The 16,260-nt window shown below is 42.8% G+C and overlaps 1 protein-coding gene across 2 annotated transcripts in view; it reads right to left on the reverse strand.

Annotated features, from left to right (window-relative positions):
- Positions 1-1,134: 1,134 nt before the first annotated feature.
- TRPC7 (transient receptor potential cation channel subfamily C member 7) overlaps positions 1,135-16,260 on the reverse strand; it is a gene marked incomplete at both ends in the record, with an annotated part of 232,195 nt that continues 217,069 nt past the window's right edge. The window contains 6 exons of one of the 2 annotated variants that reach the window (XM_084215538.1): positions 1,135-1,277; positions 2,012-2,087; positions 3,322-3,375; positions 5,024-5,104; positions 7,316-7,537; positions 10,477-10,672. In XM_084215538.1, coding sequence (XP_084071664.1) covers positions 1,135-1,277; positions 2,012-2,087; positions 3,322-3,375; positions 5,024-5,104; positions 7,316-7,537; positions 10,477-10,672 — 772 coding nt within the window. The remainder of the gene's footprint in view (positions 1,278-2,011; positions 2,088-3,321; positions 3,376-5,023; positions 5,105-7,315; positions 7,538-10,476; positions 10,673-16,260) is intronic. The other variant, XM_084215539.1, reaches the window with a different exon arrangement.

Here is a 16,260-nt window from a genome sequence, read left to right on the forward strand (position 1 = left end):
CTCTTACCACAGCCTTAGAACAGTTTGAATGCCTTTCTCACCCTCTGTAAGAGCCAAAAACATGACAACCATTTCTACAATGATTTTTCCTTTATTTCCTTTTTTTTCTTTTTTGTTTTTGGTCAGAATGTTCAATTGAAACCTTTTTGTACTAATTTCAAGCCCAGAAACTACTGGGCAATGTTCTTTGTGATTGATATCTCCCTATGGCTTGCAGTTTGACCTCTGGAATCTGAAAGCTGAGCTCATTTGCATCGCTGTCTCTGGATTAATGTTGTTCTTTGAACTGAATACATTAGCACAAGGTGTTTTATCTCTGGGTATTCCTGGGAAGTGAGTTTCACATCATTACAAATATTTCAGTCCACTGTTGTCAGAGATGGGATCGACTAAAGATAAAAGAGAGGCTAAGTGCATACAAAGAGACCATATCCATCAGCAGACTAGCTAATACAGCTGGAAAAGGTGGACAGGAGTGTTTGGCTGGAAATCCTTTCATCAAGGTAAAGGATAATTTACCCCACAAGCTTGATTTCATTTTTCCAATGCTGTCAGTGTCTACTTCTCGTTCACTGCCTTGGTCACTTCAACAGATGATTTCTCGTTAGCTCTTCATTAGCCACAGTGCTGATCAAAGTGATATTCAGGGCTGCCAAAGTTTTATTCAGGGTTGCCAATGTAAACATAAAAGGACAGTACACACCCAAGAATAGGAATTTAAAAAATTTTGCAGGGAATATTTTGCTTGGAACCTTTTTTCTTCAGGCTTCACCCATTCCTGGTCAGCACAGACTCTGTTGGTGTGAATGAGCACTGTTACATTGTCTTCTCTGCAGTCAGATGAATGAAGACTTGGCTTTTTTTGCCTTTAATTGGAGGTGCCTTCTCTATGGTGCATCTGTTTCTGATGTCAAGGGGCATAGATTTTTACCACTAAGTCACTTTTGTATCAGAAAAGATTTAACTGGTCACTCACCAAGTGCAGGAGAAAAGCAAAGTGCTCTTACCAACACTTGCTTGTCAGCAAAGGCTGAGAGCGCAGTACCCATCCTTCACATGTTTTTTGCCCTCCTAAGATGCTGGTTGAGAATGAGCAATGTTTAGAAAACAAGTTGTCTTTCTCTGTATTCTCCATCAAATGTCCTTATTTAAGGTCTTCCCAAACTTGTCACTCAGCTGCTGTATTAGTTTTGCCAGCTCACCAGTAGCTTGGGACTTTTCCTCTAAGAGTTCATAGCGGAGACTGGAAATATCTTGTTTGATTTCTTTAAGTTCTCCTGAAAGAGGAAAATGTTCTTGTTAGCCATTCTGAACAAGTCAGTAATCCCCATGGTTCCAAGACCTGAGAGAGCAATAATTGCAGTGTATTTGGTCAGGAATGTGTGTGGAACTGCATTTGCTCTCCCTGCATTACACACTTAATATCTGTAGTTACAAGGAATAACCTGTACTTGCAGTAGTGATAGCAACAGCAAATATGTGTGGAGAGTTCATGTTTCTTTCTCAAATCTGTTCTCTCTCCACAATCTGACCTCCACCTACACAGAAGGGTAGTTAAGGGTAGTTTGCAGAAGGGTAGTTAAGGGTTGATAGACGTGCTTTTCCATCTGCACACAAATCCCACATGCCACCACAACAATATGAATCTGGACCCCATTCAAAACAGGGTCCTTGGGGCAGGCCTGGGCAGGGCAGTCAGAAAGTGCTTCACCTAGACACCAAGGTAAGGTTGGGTGTTGGCAATACCCTGGTAGCTGTAAAGGAAGGAGAGCTAGAGCTGCAGGGGTGAGCAGGCTGGGTGAAGATCCTGTGAGATGGATGTCCTGCTAAGGACAAACAAGGACCTGGAATTTCAAGGGTGGCACAGAGTCAGCACTGCTCACCTGAGTGTGAGCATGAGCAGCTCTCTCTACTGAGGATATCTTAACTAAGCTCAACCCTCCTACTGGCCAGATCAGCAGCAATAACAGCTCATGCTCCTTAGGTGGGTCAGTTATAAAATTCCACTTGCCTTCATTGACCTCGTCGTTTTCCCGGTCCACCTGAGCCTTCAGCACGTAGCGCTTAATCAGACGCTTCATTATCTTCTGAAAGGAGAGCAGAAACACGCCTTCAGTGGGAGACTGTCCACATGCCAGACTTATTGTGAGCAGCTCAAACATCTGGTTTCACTAGGGATATTTTATTTTATTTTCCCCATTTATTTTACATTTTATATTGGGAACATTGCACTACAGTAGTTGATTGACAGCCACTCAATCATGACCCCCACTTTGGGGTTCTTTGTGGGATGCATGTGAATGTAGAGCATGTCCCACAGGCAGAAAGAAAACACAGATGATCCAATAAAAGGCTAAGGAAATGGGTTCCAGAGCCTTCTTTTAGCATGTTGCTGTCTAATAGTACTTTGCAGAAAGAAATAAGTGGTTAATTAATGATGTTAGCAAACTCACTCACAAGACAGCTGACCTGAGGTTCACAGAAAGACTCTGTCAGCCTTGCCATTGGGTTTTTAAGGGAAAATAAATTCAGAGAAGGACAGAAAAAAGAGAGTCTGAACAAAGGTGGGGAACTTGGCTCAAGGGAGAAAAGTTTCTTATGGAAATGGTGGATTTTAGGAGATATATATGGTGAAAAATTTAAAGCCATGTTAACTTACAAAATGAAAGATGATTGTTAGTAAGGAAGGGTAAGTATGGGAATAGATGATAGTTATGGATATGAGCTTGCAATGTGCTATTGTTCCAAGAATATCTAAGTTCCGTTTATCTAGAAGGAAAGTAACTTTGGCAGTCTTGGGCTGCACTCTGGGGTACAGCTGATAGCCTTGCCTTCACTGTAGAAAAGACACCCCAGTGGGGGAAAAAAATCTCATAATAAAAACCTATAAAGGAAAAAAGGAATAAAAATATATAAACATGAAAGGAACCGCTCTCTCAGAGACAGAGATTTACATACATCCTCTGCAAACACAAGAGAGCTCAGTGCCTTTGATTGACCAGATGTCCAGTGTTAAAGGAGAAGCCTCTCCCAGCACGGACCCACTTCTTCACAGAGCAATCACATCTCTGCTTGGAACACCTGAAAAACACTACAAAGGGTGTGAAATTAAGAAAACAGTACACCTGCTCTTTTTTCTGACTAGCCAAATAAGGATTATAGCAGTGCAAAAGGCTTGTGGAGATCAAAGAAGGATCCAGTCATTTGTATATGCCATGCAGCCATGGAATATGGGATGACTAAGACTGTCATTTATGTCAGAGGCATCTGGCTAAGCAGGTGAGTCACTAAGGCAGCAGAGATGAGCTACAGTGCACCTACGGTGTGCTGGAGATGGCCAAGGTAGTAGAATCCAGAGGGAGGTAGGGCTGTCACCTGAGAAAACATAAATGAAGTAATGTTTGGGGAAAGTAGGGAAATCCTGGATCCAAAAATAAGTCATTTTTTTCCAGAGCAGAAGTCAGAGGAGATTTAGACTAAAACAAGGAATCAGAACACAGGTTCTTATTACCTGGAAAAGAATGATGCATAACCTCTCCTCACACCAGTTCCCACGTTTTCTTTGATAAAGATACCGTTTTTCCTAGACTAGTTTATCCCCAAATCATGGCAGCTGTATTGACTTGTTCCTCATGCTTTTCAAAATATTGCATGTTTAAATTCTGTATATTTTTGTTATCACTCTAGAGCACTGTTCATATGCAATCTTAAGTACACAGACTGCAGATATATCCCTCGATAAACACTGCTAAGCAAGAAGCAACTGCTTCAAAGGTTTTCCCAGTTGTAGAAGAAAAGCTTTCCAGCCAGATTATCACACTGTTCCTTCTTTATGTTTTGATAATCAAGACTATTACATTCTCCTTATATTATCTGGGCAATTTCTTTCTGCAGCAACCAAAACGTTCTAAGGTAGTTTGAAGACAAACCTGGCATTATTAAAACAAAAAAACCAGGTACTTATCTTTTTCTATCTATTTTTCACAGTAACCTTGGGCTTTTTCAATACTGGAAATAAAGGTCTAATTTACCACAAACACTGGGTGGTCTCACTGAGAAATAATAGCTACAGGAAGAGAACCAGTCCAGCAGAGGCTGACACATCACTTGTGGGTTTGAATGGATGGGAACGTGTTGGAAGTGCTGAAATGCCACTTTGAGCAGGGCACAATCTCTCATCCCTTTTCCTTTGATAGAATCAAGCCAAATTACTCCAGATGCCAGAGTGAATGCGTCCCATTCTAACTTAGATTTTTAGATACCCCTCCTATTTTGGTTGAAAAGCATGAACAAATTTTAAAACCAGTAGAAATTTCTTACTGGTCTGCTGAACACTTGGGAGCCCATTGTGCTGGAAGCTGTACCAACACAAGACAACCACTTCTGGAATTGCCCTTGCACATTTTTGTCAACTTAACTATTATTTTCCTCATCTGTCTGTAATGTCAGTCCCTTCAGACACATCACTTGCCATCAGAATCCTTTCTACTTTATGCTAAAAAAGGCAAAAATCCTGCGGGGCACATTCTGTTTATTGTATTACCCTGGGACACGTTTGCACAAGAAATAACACATCTGCTGGCACCACACTCGGGCTGGACAGACAGCTGTGGTACCCTGTGCCACCTCTGCAGCCACAGGGGGGTCTGAACCGTAGCACATTGCAGGGTTAGCTTGGCAGGACGAGCCAGAGGAAGCACATGCAAATGTTGATGCAGCAGCTGGAGAGATGGCTGAGCCCTGGGGAATGAAATGCTGTCAATGCAGGATGGGAGGAGTAAAGGTTGGGTGATGTGTTAAACACCCTCGAGAGGAATTAATTAGCAAGACAAATGCTAACACCGTGTGTATTTCCACGGGGTACAGGCTGCCTTTGTTTCCAAAACAGCCCAGCCCAGCCCTGAGCCAGTCCCCAGCCTGGCACAGGACAGCATCGGCTGGCAGAAGGCAAACTGATTCTTGCAGGTGAGAGCTGGGCGCTGGCAGAGCTCTCCCCTGGCTCCTGCTTTCATGCTCTGGTTACCTGGTATCTCGTGGGCTTGGTGTAAGCGTTCTTCCCAGAAAAACTCTCTGTGTTTTGAATGCTAGAGTGAAAACGAACTTTCTGAAATTATAAAACATCATGATATGATTAAATCAATGATAGCTTCTCACACACAGACAGCCCTAAACCAAGCAGAGCTTTAGAAAAACGCAGAGCTTTAGGAAATGGTTCTATGTACAATAGAGTAAAAACCAGAACATTCAGGCCAAAAAAGGAAATTTTTTGGAAGACAGAAAAAACAAAAAAATACACAAATTAATGGAAAAAATAATCTGGATTCTAAATTATCTAGACAGAAATGGTATTCACACACAAGTTTTAAACAAGGTGTTAAGAGGCACAAAATACTTTAATCTTAGTGAGGCTGATGCTTATCAATTCAGAACACAGGAAAGATAACTACTTGTATTTGGAAGAACAAGATTGTGGTACAAAACCAAATTCTGAAACACAATTGATTTTCATGGGTCCTTTTAAAACAGCAGTACCTTTTGAAATTTCTTTCGGGTCAAGAAAAATATGCATTTTTTTAAACAGACAATTTTATTTTTATTAGAGGCACAACAGCTCTAGAAGCTTCCAAGGAGACTTTTCTGGACACTATACACAATATTTCTTGGAGGTTTCTTTAATTGTAATCCACCTCTGAGGTTTTTGATCCAATACTAACAAAAAAAAAATCACTTATTCAACAATAAATATCATAGACTTCTGCACCTATATGCAATTGTACGTAGAGGGGAAGCCCTGGATAAGGGCTTTTCTTCCATGGTTGAACCAGAGATCCTGATTATTTTTTTTCTTTCAAATCAGGATGTTTATAATGATTAGATTGAAAGTCTGAAATAATAGTGTGATTTAAAAAAACATTCTTTCTTACTCATCAGGTGTATCATGAGCTTACAGAGACTCTTGAAGATGATAAGTGAACAAAATCAATAGGCAAGCAAGAAATGACTGATATTCTTAATTGTTTATGCTAAAGCCATGGAAAATATGAATTTTGCATGAGTTCCATGAAAAAGGGCAAGCCAGACACTTTCCCTCATCAGGCTTAGGGAAGGAGAGGCTTAGAGGAAATTTTATTTTGTTTTAGGCTTTGAAGCAGAAATTAAATTTCAAACAAAGCAGGCTTAGTGCAGTCTGATTCAAATAACATTTTAAAACAATTTTAAAATCATTATTTGAGGTAGTTGAAGGAGAAACACTTCTTTCATTTTGAGACTCCACTGTTCTAGTGGCTCTTCCAGTAATCAATAGCAATGTTAAATGAATTTGTAGACATTGACTTGTCTATCTCAGCGATGCTCCCCATGATAGTTAAATTATTTGATAATACAGAGCAAACCACATGGACACACTTCTCCCTTCAACCTGAGTGCTGGCAGAGAGTGGGTGAGCACCAGACTGGAGCAGCTCTCTCAAACTCCTGGGAGGATGATCCTCTTTGGAGGCTGTGGGCTTTGCCTGGACTGGGGGGCTCACCATGAGCTGGGGGGCTCACCATGAGCTGGGTGGCTCACCATGAGCTGGGGCACTCACCATGAGCTGGGGGGCTCACCATGAACTGGGGGCCCACCATGAGCTGGATGGCTCACCATGGTCTGGATGGCTCACCATGAACTGGGGGGCTCACCATGAACTGGGGGGCTCACCATGAGCTGGATGGTTCACCATGGTCTGGATGGCTCACCATGAGCTTGAGGGCTCACCACAAGCTCGAGGGCTCTGTTAATTGCTCCTCCAAGAGGTCCAGGCAGACCTTAAAGCAGCCTACATGTCCCAAAGGCAAATTCTGCAAAGCCTCCTCCAGCTTTGGCTCCCTTCTCCTCAGTCTCCCTTCCAAAGGTGCAGCTGAGGGTGGGCTGCACACAGATGGAGTGCCACCCTGTTGTCCCCTCCCTGGGCAGTGTCCCACAGCTCAGCTGGGAGAGCCTGGAACAATGGCCCTGAGCCAGACAAGTTGTGAGCCTCTTTGTGTCTCTGCTTCTGCCCCTCTCTCTGACCTTGCTTATTTGGATTGCCTGCTTTTACAAAATTTTGAAAGTGCCTTCTTTTATAAAGATTGCCCTTTCCCTGGTGCCTGGTGCAATGAGGCCACACCTTTGGGAGGTCCCTCTGCTTGCAATGTGATAGAACAAGGTGCAGTGGTGAAGCCCTGGGAGAGGCTGTGCTGTCCCCACAGTCCCTGGGTACCATGCAGCCCCCTCCAGATGATCCCTGACATGAATCCTTTCCACAAAGAAGCTGAAAAGTGGAAATAAAACATACCCGTTTTTTGGAGTTCAGCATCCCCATCTCAAGGTCATTTTCACAGTTTTTGGCCTTAGATTTGCAGAGTTTTATGAGGCACATTTTTATTCTCAGTATGAGATAATAAAATGATTTAGGGCTTGGCACTAGATTAAAAGGAGCAGGTAAAGTCCTTCCTTCATCAAAGTAGGATAGCCAGAGCTTGGCACGTGCAAACTTCCACTCCACATCCGCATCCTCCTTGGGAAGGGAAGAAGGAAAAACAAATCAACACCCAAATTAGTAAATAGGAAGGAATTTAACTCTGGCCTGGACAAACATACAGGTAGGAGTTAACTACAACCAAATTCTGCCTCCCTGCACAAAATGTGTATTTGTAGGCTTCTCTGTGGTAATTTCAAAAGAAGGAAAATTTAAACAAAGTGATGCATAAACAGAGCATATGTGTGTTGCAAATATCAGACTATTTCCTTGTATATCAAAGGGGTTGTCTCAGTAACAATCTGGTTTTTTGCTATGCTGACAAATGAACGTGTCAGAACATAGAGACATGGAAAGCAGAAAAAATTTTTATGAGCACAACAGCAGCAAAGACTGTCTGAGATGAACTGCAATGCTCTGTGCCATCTGTTACCCTGCACTGGCCAGGAGTCCCCTTAGGGAGGCTCAGACAATGCTGCATGAGCAGTCTTCTATCATCAGCTGATTTCCTCTTGGGTACTGTCTGCATTCACCATCATGTACCCCTAAACACCTTAATTCTCCTACTACTCACCTCCTGCCACTGATGAAGGTGGAGAAAAACTCCATCCTTCAGTGTCTGTGAATGTCCTTTATGAATTGTCAAAGCGGGCCGGGATCACTTCCAAGTAACAAGGGCAAGGTTAGCAAATATTTTATGGAGGAAATCGTTCACTTGGCATTTATACAGGAGGATGATCAGGGCCATGTACCAGGAGCATTTATCAGGCAGAAGAAAGGATGAGATACAGCTGCTGTACCGCTGTGTTCTTTGTGCTTTACATGGAGGGCAGAAGGAGCAGCAGAGGTGTGGATCTGCCAGCTCCCTGTACTCGTGTACATCTGTGTTCTGTTGGAATTCCTACCTTCCGATTACCCTGTGCCTCTGGAACCTGCCCAGGAACTGGCATGACACCATGGGCACGAATTCTGCCACAGCTACAGCAATGTGTCTTCACCAGAGCAGCAGCATTCCCTTCTGCCACTTGCTGCTCTCATGGTTTGGGGTTGCACCTCACAGAATCCTTGAGGTGAATTACAGAATAAACCACTAGTGAACAGCTCTAATGCTTTTCTGTGAAGCAGTTAAAAGTACTCCTGATGGGAGTAGTTCTGTTTTATGGCTAGCAAAAGGCTTTGTTTCCATAAATCCAAATTTGTCAGGAAGCACCAATACTTGAAGCATAAACACAAAGGAACCAGAAGCAGCAGAGATATTAAATGGAAGGCAGGAAAATATGGTCTTGTCACTCCAGCTAATAGCACACCATCTGCCCACTGACCAAAATGGAATTTAATTCCTAAGTAATGTCCATCCCAGGACATTATTGACACTGCTCTGGTCAGACAAACACTTTGGCAATAGGGACCTCAGTCAGTCACCACTCCTGGGGATACTGAAAGATGTGTATATGTGGCACCAGGGGACATGGTTTGGTTTGGTGGTGGCCTTGGCCACCTGGATGAATGGTTGTAGGTTTTTTCCAACCTATTTGGCTCAGATTCTACGACTCTTTAATCTTCACAGAGAGTTCTTTGAATCTCACGCTAGTGAGTACTGAAATCATTTACTATGTGAAGAACTAGTTTTTCTTCAGTTAGGAGGATCTGGGCCAAACACACTTGTTTTACTTGCTGATAACTATAAGTAATCTGTAACAAAATTTTGAAACTTTCTATGCAATCAAGAAGGATGACAAACCATTTTGCCAAGGAAATGGCTTTCACAAAGTTTAAACTGGAAAATTAATATAGGCCCTCTATTCAGATATTTTCAGAGATCGTTTTTTCTTCAAGAGCATCTCTGTCTACTACAATAAACTAGAAAATGCATTAAGAGGCTGAGACCTCTTCTGAAGTAAAACTTGTTTCAGGTGAATAGGATACAGGGAATTGCTTGATCCTATGTGATTAGAAACCTTTGGAGAAATGACTCTGCTTTCTGCAATCCTGAAAGGTTCTGGGGCAGAGAGCATATGTAAGGTCTCTCTGACATTTAGACTCAGTTACAGCATGCACAGGATAGAGTTATATTTGTACTACAGTTCATGGATGAATCAGACATTACAGTGAGAAAATATTTTCAGCCCTGGCCTTTTTCAATGTCAGGTTTTGAGGGGAGATTAGGACAAGTAATTACTACAAACCCAACTGCAGAAGTTTGACATTTAACAAATCAGAAGTAAAAGGTGACTCAACATTAACATTATCCAAATAATGGTTTTTTTTTTTTTCTGCCTTTATTTAGATTAGCAGAGAGTTGTTTATGTCCAAAGCATTTAGCAAATCCACTCTGCTAATAGCCACACTACTAACCAGGGCTGGGTAAACCCTGCAAATGCCTTTCTGCAGAAACCTATTAATATTCCTTGAGGGCTCTGTTTATATGCTTTAAAAGATGGATTTTGTAAGTGTCATGTTTTGCAGACCCTAAAGACTTCAAAATAATTGTATCAAGTTTTATGCCTGGTAATTGGACAATATAGAATTTCTAAACATTTTCATGAATGCACATGAGCTTCAAATCTACATGGGCTGGAGTGTTTAAGCAGTAGAGAACAGGGCAAAAAGTCAGAAGAAATATTACTCTGTCATAAGCAAACAATGCAGCTAAGGCAACACGCATGGATAAATTATCACAACCAACAAAGGGAATAAAAAATATTACAAGCCACTTTCATTAAATACATGTAAAGGAAATTGGGTTTACTCACAGAGGGTCATTAAATACAAGGAAGCTGAAATAGTTATAGGATGATTCATTGTTGATTATTAATTCAATCATAATTTGGGGACAGACTCAGCCTCAACTGTTATACCACGTATGATGTTTTCAGAATTCTTACCTTGGATGTAAAGTAAACTACAGCCTCCTTGTGTTTTTAGCATTTCATTATCAGTAATAATTAAGTTTGAGTTTGTAATCTGATTGATCTTACCTCAATTTCCTGATAGGAGTTGTTGATCATGGCTATTAGCATATTAAGCAGCACAACCACCATAGTCACGTTATATACTCCATAGAGTACATATCCAATATTCTCAATGAATTTATGGTCGTACTTCAGCACCACAGATATCACTTCAGATAAGCCAAATATTGACCAGAATAAGGTTTTAAAACTTTCTTCTACCCTAAAAATAAAACAAACAATCTCTTAATAGAGTTGACACTAGGTTAGCCAGGCCACATGCTAATAATAAAAGCAGCAATCCACAAATATAAATTTATCTTGGCACAGTTATTGCAACCCATTATCCATCACCCAGGGATGTGCCAAATCACATTTCCTGATTTGATAAAGTATGATTTCTGATCAGTACTGCAAAGTTACAGTGTGCCCTGATTTGCTCCATCTGTTCTTATCAGGTGCATTACACTTGGATTTTGTGTCCCTAATAGGGATGACAAATCCATGGGCAACTTGCAGTTTAAAACTTTTTATGAAGGGCTTTTGCTTCTACTCACTCACTCACTCACTCACTCTTTTTTCATCCCAAGAAGATAAACCAAGCCTGACCTCCTTCTATGCAGTTTCCAGGGCAGAAGAGAAGCATGTCTTTTACCCAGGAGAAAGGATTGAAAAGTTCTGCATTGTGGCATTAATATAAAGAACACAGAGTGCAAATATAGTCTGACCATAGTCTGATTTTCTTCCCATCCTGCTTTGGGACCCCAAACATGTCAGACACCCAAGCATTTGTAGGAAGAAATTTGATTTAAGGAGTGGTAGAAGATGTTGCAGAGAGGCATTTTGGTTTGATTATTATCCTTGCTTGAAAGTAGAAAGGAGCAAGAGGAAAATTAAAAGGCTGAAAGATAGGAAAAAGGGGAATAAGCCAATGACAAAGAGAAGTGGGGCTGGAAAGAATGAAGCTGGACTAACAGGCCAAAAGGAGAGTCTGATCCAAGGAGTTGGGGCTGTAACAGGGGAGGGGAGCAGCCACATCTGAAAAGGACAGAAGGAGGAGGGATGCTGGCACATTTTGAAAGCATTTTGCCTAATATTTAACTTAGAAGGCATTTTGCCTTTACTGAGCAATCCTTAGCCTGTTAACAGTTAATTGCCTCCTTTCTCCTGCCTGCCAGGAGGTAACACCTTCAAATGAAACAATGCCATAAAAATTATTCTGATGAAATTTTTCTTACTAGGGTGGCATTTTACTAATCCTGCTAAATCTGTTTATAAAAACAGCTTATAGACACAAACCATGGCACATTCAACAGGAAAAATAAACATTACATCAATTCCAGTGTCAATTACACCATTGATGAAAGCAAGAGAAATTAATTTCAACCCTTTGAAAGTCTGGTGCACAATTCCTGGACAGCTCCCTTCTGCTGCAGCAAACTGGCTTTTAATTCCCATCATAATTTGTGGTACTCCGTAGCTCATTTACAAGTAGTAGTAAAACTGCAGTAAATAGTATAATATTTACTCTGTATATTGTTTTGTGGGGGCTAACCCTGAGTGATGTTTCAAATAAATGTTGCACAGCTTCCTGGATCCCCAGAGTCCCTGATGCCCCACTCCCTGAGCCCTGTGGCTCTGCAGGACTGCAGAGATACCCTTGGGGGATTTCTGAGTGTGCCATCACTTTTCCTCCTGGTTTTCCTCTCCTCTAACCCCCTGCTCTGTTCTGCCCTCCTCTGCAGCCAAGCTGACCTGGCATTATTGTGTCAGACTCCCTGCACTGTGCAGTGGCAATCTGGCCCCTGGTGCTGTACTTTCCAGTTCAGGAGCACAAATTACACCCATGATCTTTGGCATTGAAACCCGCCACCGAGGTGATTTTCCGAACTAATAAAAACCGTAACTCCAGCCTTGAGCCCAGCTGCACCCTGCTATTAACTTTGCTTTTTAATTTAGAAAGGTTCCCTCAGTTTTCCACCCTGCTGGCAGATTTTAATACCATGTGTCAGCTCTGCTCCTTTTCTGCAGCTTAAGCATTAACCTCTATACTCGGGCGGTGCCAGGTTCTCCTTGAAATGTAAAGGGAGAGCTGCGAGCAGCCTGGACCACCCTGAGCCCCCGAGGTAAGGGTGGGATGCCAGGCTCCTGTCATGTCCACAAACCTGATTTCCAGTGTCAGGTAAGGGACCAGTGCCCGTGGTGGTGGGACTGGGAGGCTGCTGGAGACGCTGACCTAACCTGTAGCACCAGAAGAATGTTTAGCAGTGCCCCCAGGCAGCTGCAGGTCTCTCTCTGTCAGAGGAAATGATTCAAGGAGACCTGGTACTAGTCCATCCCTGCCCTTCAAAAAGGCTGATGACTCTTTCCTTCTCCCTTTTAGATTATTGCCAAGTTGCACGAGATTTGGCACAGGTTGCAGGGAACATCAGCTGGGCTTTTTGGTTGTTTTTCAAGAACATCTCACTAAAACATGAGAGGAGGACGTTGGGAGCCAAGTTCTCAAAGATTCCAAGATGCCAACGTGTCTCCTTGTTGCCAGCTAAGCAATTTACCCCCTTCCTGCAAGGTCAGCAGGTGTTTTATCCTTCTCAAAGGCAAACAAAGGAAGGATTTAGGAAGTCAGGAGTCCTGCCCAGACTGAGAGCTCCTGGCAGCAGGAGGGTCTGGCAGTGACAGATTGGCAGCTGCTCCCTGTGGAGGTGGCTCTGCAGCAATCACCCTCTTTACCGTGGTAGAGCTGACTGCACTGGGGAGACCACAGAGATTGTTTGTTTGTTTGTTTGTTTGTTTCATTACACTTTTTTTCAGTAAAATTTAAAGATTTTGCATCGAGGAAGGTGATGCTTCCTAACAGACCATAGCCAGTTATCTATTTGCAGATTTTCCTCACTTTTGTGTACAGCAGTGTGCTGCTCATCAAAAGGATCATGGCAAGGCTCTCATTTCATATCAGTCCTGTGCCCTCCTCTTTAAGAAACCTTAAGGCATCCTTTCGGATTTATCTCCTTAAATGAGTTTGAGAATTAACTCTGCCAAAAAAGCAACACTGTCAATGTAATCTACAAAACTATCACATTTTGACAAAACAAAACAAGTAGAAAAAGCCTCCAAGCCTCGAAGTAGCTTTGGCACTGAACAGTGAGTCACATTCCCCTTTGGGGAGAGTGAGACAGAAAACCTTGCCTTGTAGCCTTCAGCCTGATTTCTGATGCAGAAAGCAAGATGAACACAATCAGCCTTGCCTCCATTTCGATTTTGTTTGCATAGCATGTTCTTAATTACAGGCTGTTTCAAGAGCTGTGTGCTGTACACACCATCTGATAAACAGATAAACATAGCTGCTGTGGTGGCAGCTGCTGTGGAAATGATCTGCTCTTCAGCACTGAAGAACTTCCAAAAAATCTTGAAAGTGTATTTAGTGAAATAATTTCTATATTTAACTAGCGTGGAGTAAAGACAACTGCATCCTTATTTCCTTTGCCTCCCGAACATCAAAAGGAAAGAAATGACAGAAACTTTGTATAATAACTCAGTCAGAGGCCACTGGGGTGCTATGTGCTTACTCTGTAGACAAACAGAGAAGAAATTGAGTACACAATTTTAAAATACAGTAGAAGGGAGGGTGAAAGTTAAATCAAGTATTCACTAACTGTTATCATTAGAGCCAAGCAAGCAATTCCCTCAGTGTACACTTTTTTTTTTCTGCTTACATACTGCCCTGGGAAGGTGTGCATTACTTAAATGTGTAATTTGAAGTATTTTAGTGAGCAGCAGTTTGTCTAAGGCTTCCCACTGAGGCAATCCAGGGAGCTGCCAATGCTGTTTGGAACTGCCCACGGTCAATTATGGGCACAAATCCAGTGGGTCTTTTTCTGTCACAACTGTCTCAAGTGACCTCTGAGAATCAGGTCCCACATTTAAATAGTCACAGTTCTGAGTCCAAAACTTGCTGTAAAATTTCACCTATCCTCCTCAGAATTCACAAACATGCTCCCAGGAGATGCCTTCTGTGATGTTGCTGCAGTCACAGAAGGGTTATGAGGACACCAAAGTAAGCGTGACCCCTTTTTGCCCCAGGGATTTCTCAGGGAATGAGCAGCTGTAATACCCAAGCCCTAGTACTGAAATCTTCCTCCTTTCCATGAGTAGGCTGATGGCAGCAGGAGACCATCACCTTCAGTAAGGCCAGCAAGCAGCCACCAGAAACAGAGCAGGAAGCATTGCTACAACTGGTGCCTGCCCATCTGCCAAAACAACCTTGTAATTAGCTGATTAAAATTGTTTGAGACTGTCTACCTCAGGGCTTCTAGTTTGTTGCATGGAATGTCTAAGAAGGATTTTCGGAAGGAATGCAAATCTATTCTCTTTGTTTCACATGATGAAAGGGCTCGTTTTCACTGATCATCATTTGCCACTCCTGTGTGTTTAAATAAGCAGAAGAAAGTAAGTACTTTTAAAGGCTCTTCCAAATTCTTGAAAGGAAAATTTATGCTCGTGGAAGATTTGCTTTATAACAACATGAAGTCCCCCCAGGATAAGTAGTCAGCAGGCTGAAGTTAAGGAGGATCTCTCCCCAGTCCAAATATCCCTTGGGCATTTAAAGCAATCCTTACTCCAGTGAGCAGTCATCAGTTCAGCAAATATTATCGGATCATTATTTCAAAAGAAAGACAGTAACTACTGGAAGATCACTTAGATAATGAGTGCTAATAAGAGAGGTACTGGGCTGAATTGCACCAGTGGCTGGAATTTGTCAGTGTTGTGCTCTAGGGGTGTGCCTGGGGGAAGCCACAAGTGAGGGCTGCGGTGCAACCAGGAACTCAGGAATGGTACTGCCTTGATTCTCATTAAAGCATGTGCTTCAAAGGCCCTCTTCTTCTTTTAAAATCTGAAGCAAGTCACGTCCCTCTAGGGTTAGGGTTAGGCCAAGGGTTAGGGTTCTGAAAACTAAAAAGCCCAGAGCTCCAGGAACACTGCAGCTGCAAAAGGCATCCCAAGGGCACCGCAAAACTGCCACAACATGGCCTCTGCGATGCCTTTAATTGTGGCACCTGCCTTAACCCTAGGCTGATTTGCTGCCCGGCCTAGGGTTAGGGTTAGGGTTAGGACTAGGGTTAGGGTTCTGAAAACTAAAAAGCCCAGAGCTCCAGGAACACTGCAGCTGCAAAAGCATCCCAAGGGCATCGCAAAACTGCCACAACATGGCCTCTGCGATGCCTTTAATTGTGGCACCTGCCTTAACCCTAGGCTGATTTGCTGCCCGGCCTAGGGTTAGGGTTAGGGTTAGGGTTAGGGTTCTGAAAACTAAAAAGCCCAGAGCTCCAGCAACACTGCAGCTGCAAAAGGCATCCCAAAGGCATCGCAAAACTGCCACAACATGGCCTCTGCCATGCCTTTAATTGTGGCACCTGCCTTAACCCTAGGCTGATTTGCTGCCCGGCCTAGGGTTAGGGTTACGGTTCGGGTTAGGCCTAGGGTTAGGGTTCTGAAAACTAAAAAGCCCACAGCTCCAGCAACACTGCAGCTGCAAAAGGCATCCCAAGGGCATCGCAAAACTGCCACAACATGGCCTCTGCGGTGCCTTTAATTGTGGCACCTGCCTTAACCCTAGGCTGATTTGCTGCCCGGCCTAGGGTTAGGGTTAGGGTTAGGGTTAGGGTTAGGGTTAGGGTTCTGAAAACTAAAAAGCCCAGAGCTCCAGCAACACTGCAGCTGCAAAAGGCATCCCAAGGGCATCGCAAAACTGCCACAACATGGCCTCTGCGATGCCTTTAATTGTGGCACCTGCCTTAACCCTAGGCTGATTTG

Source organism: Fringilla coelebs (genome assembly GCF_963513975.1).
Source record: "Fringilla coelebs genome assembly, chromosome: 15".
NCBI lineage: Eukaryota > Metazoa > Chordata > Aves > Passeriformes > Fringillidae > Fringilla > Fringilla coelebs.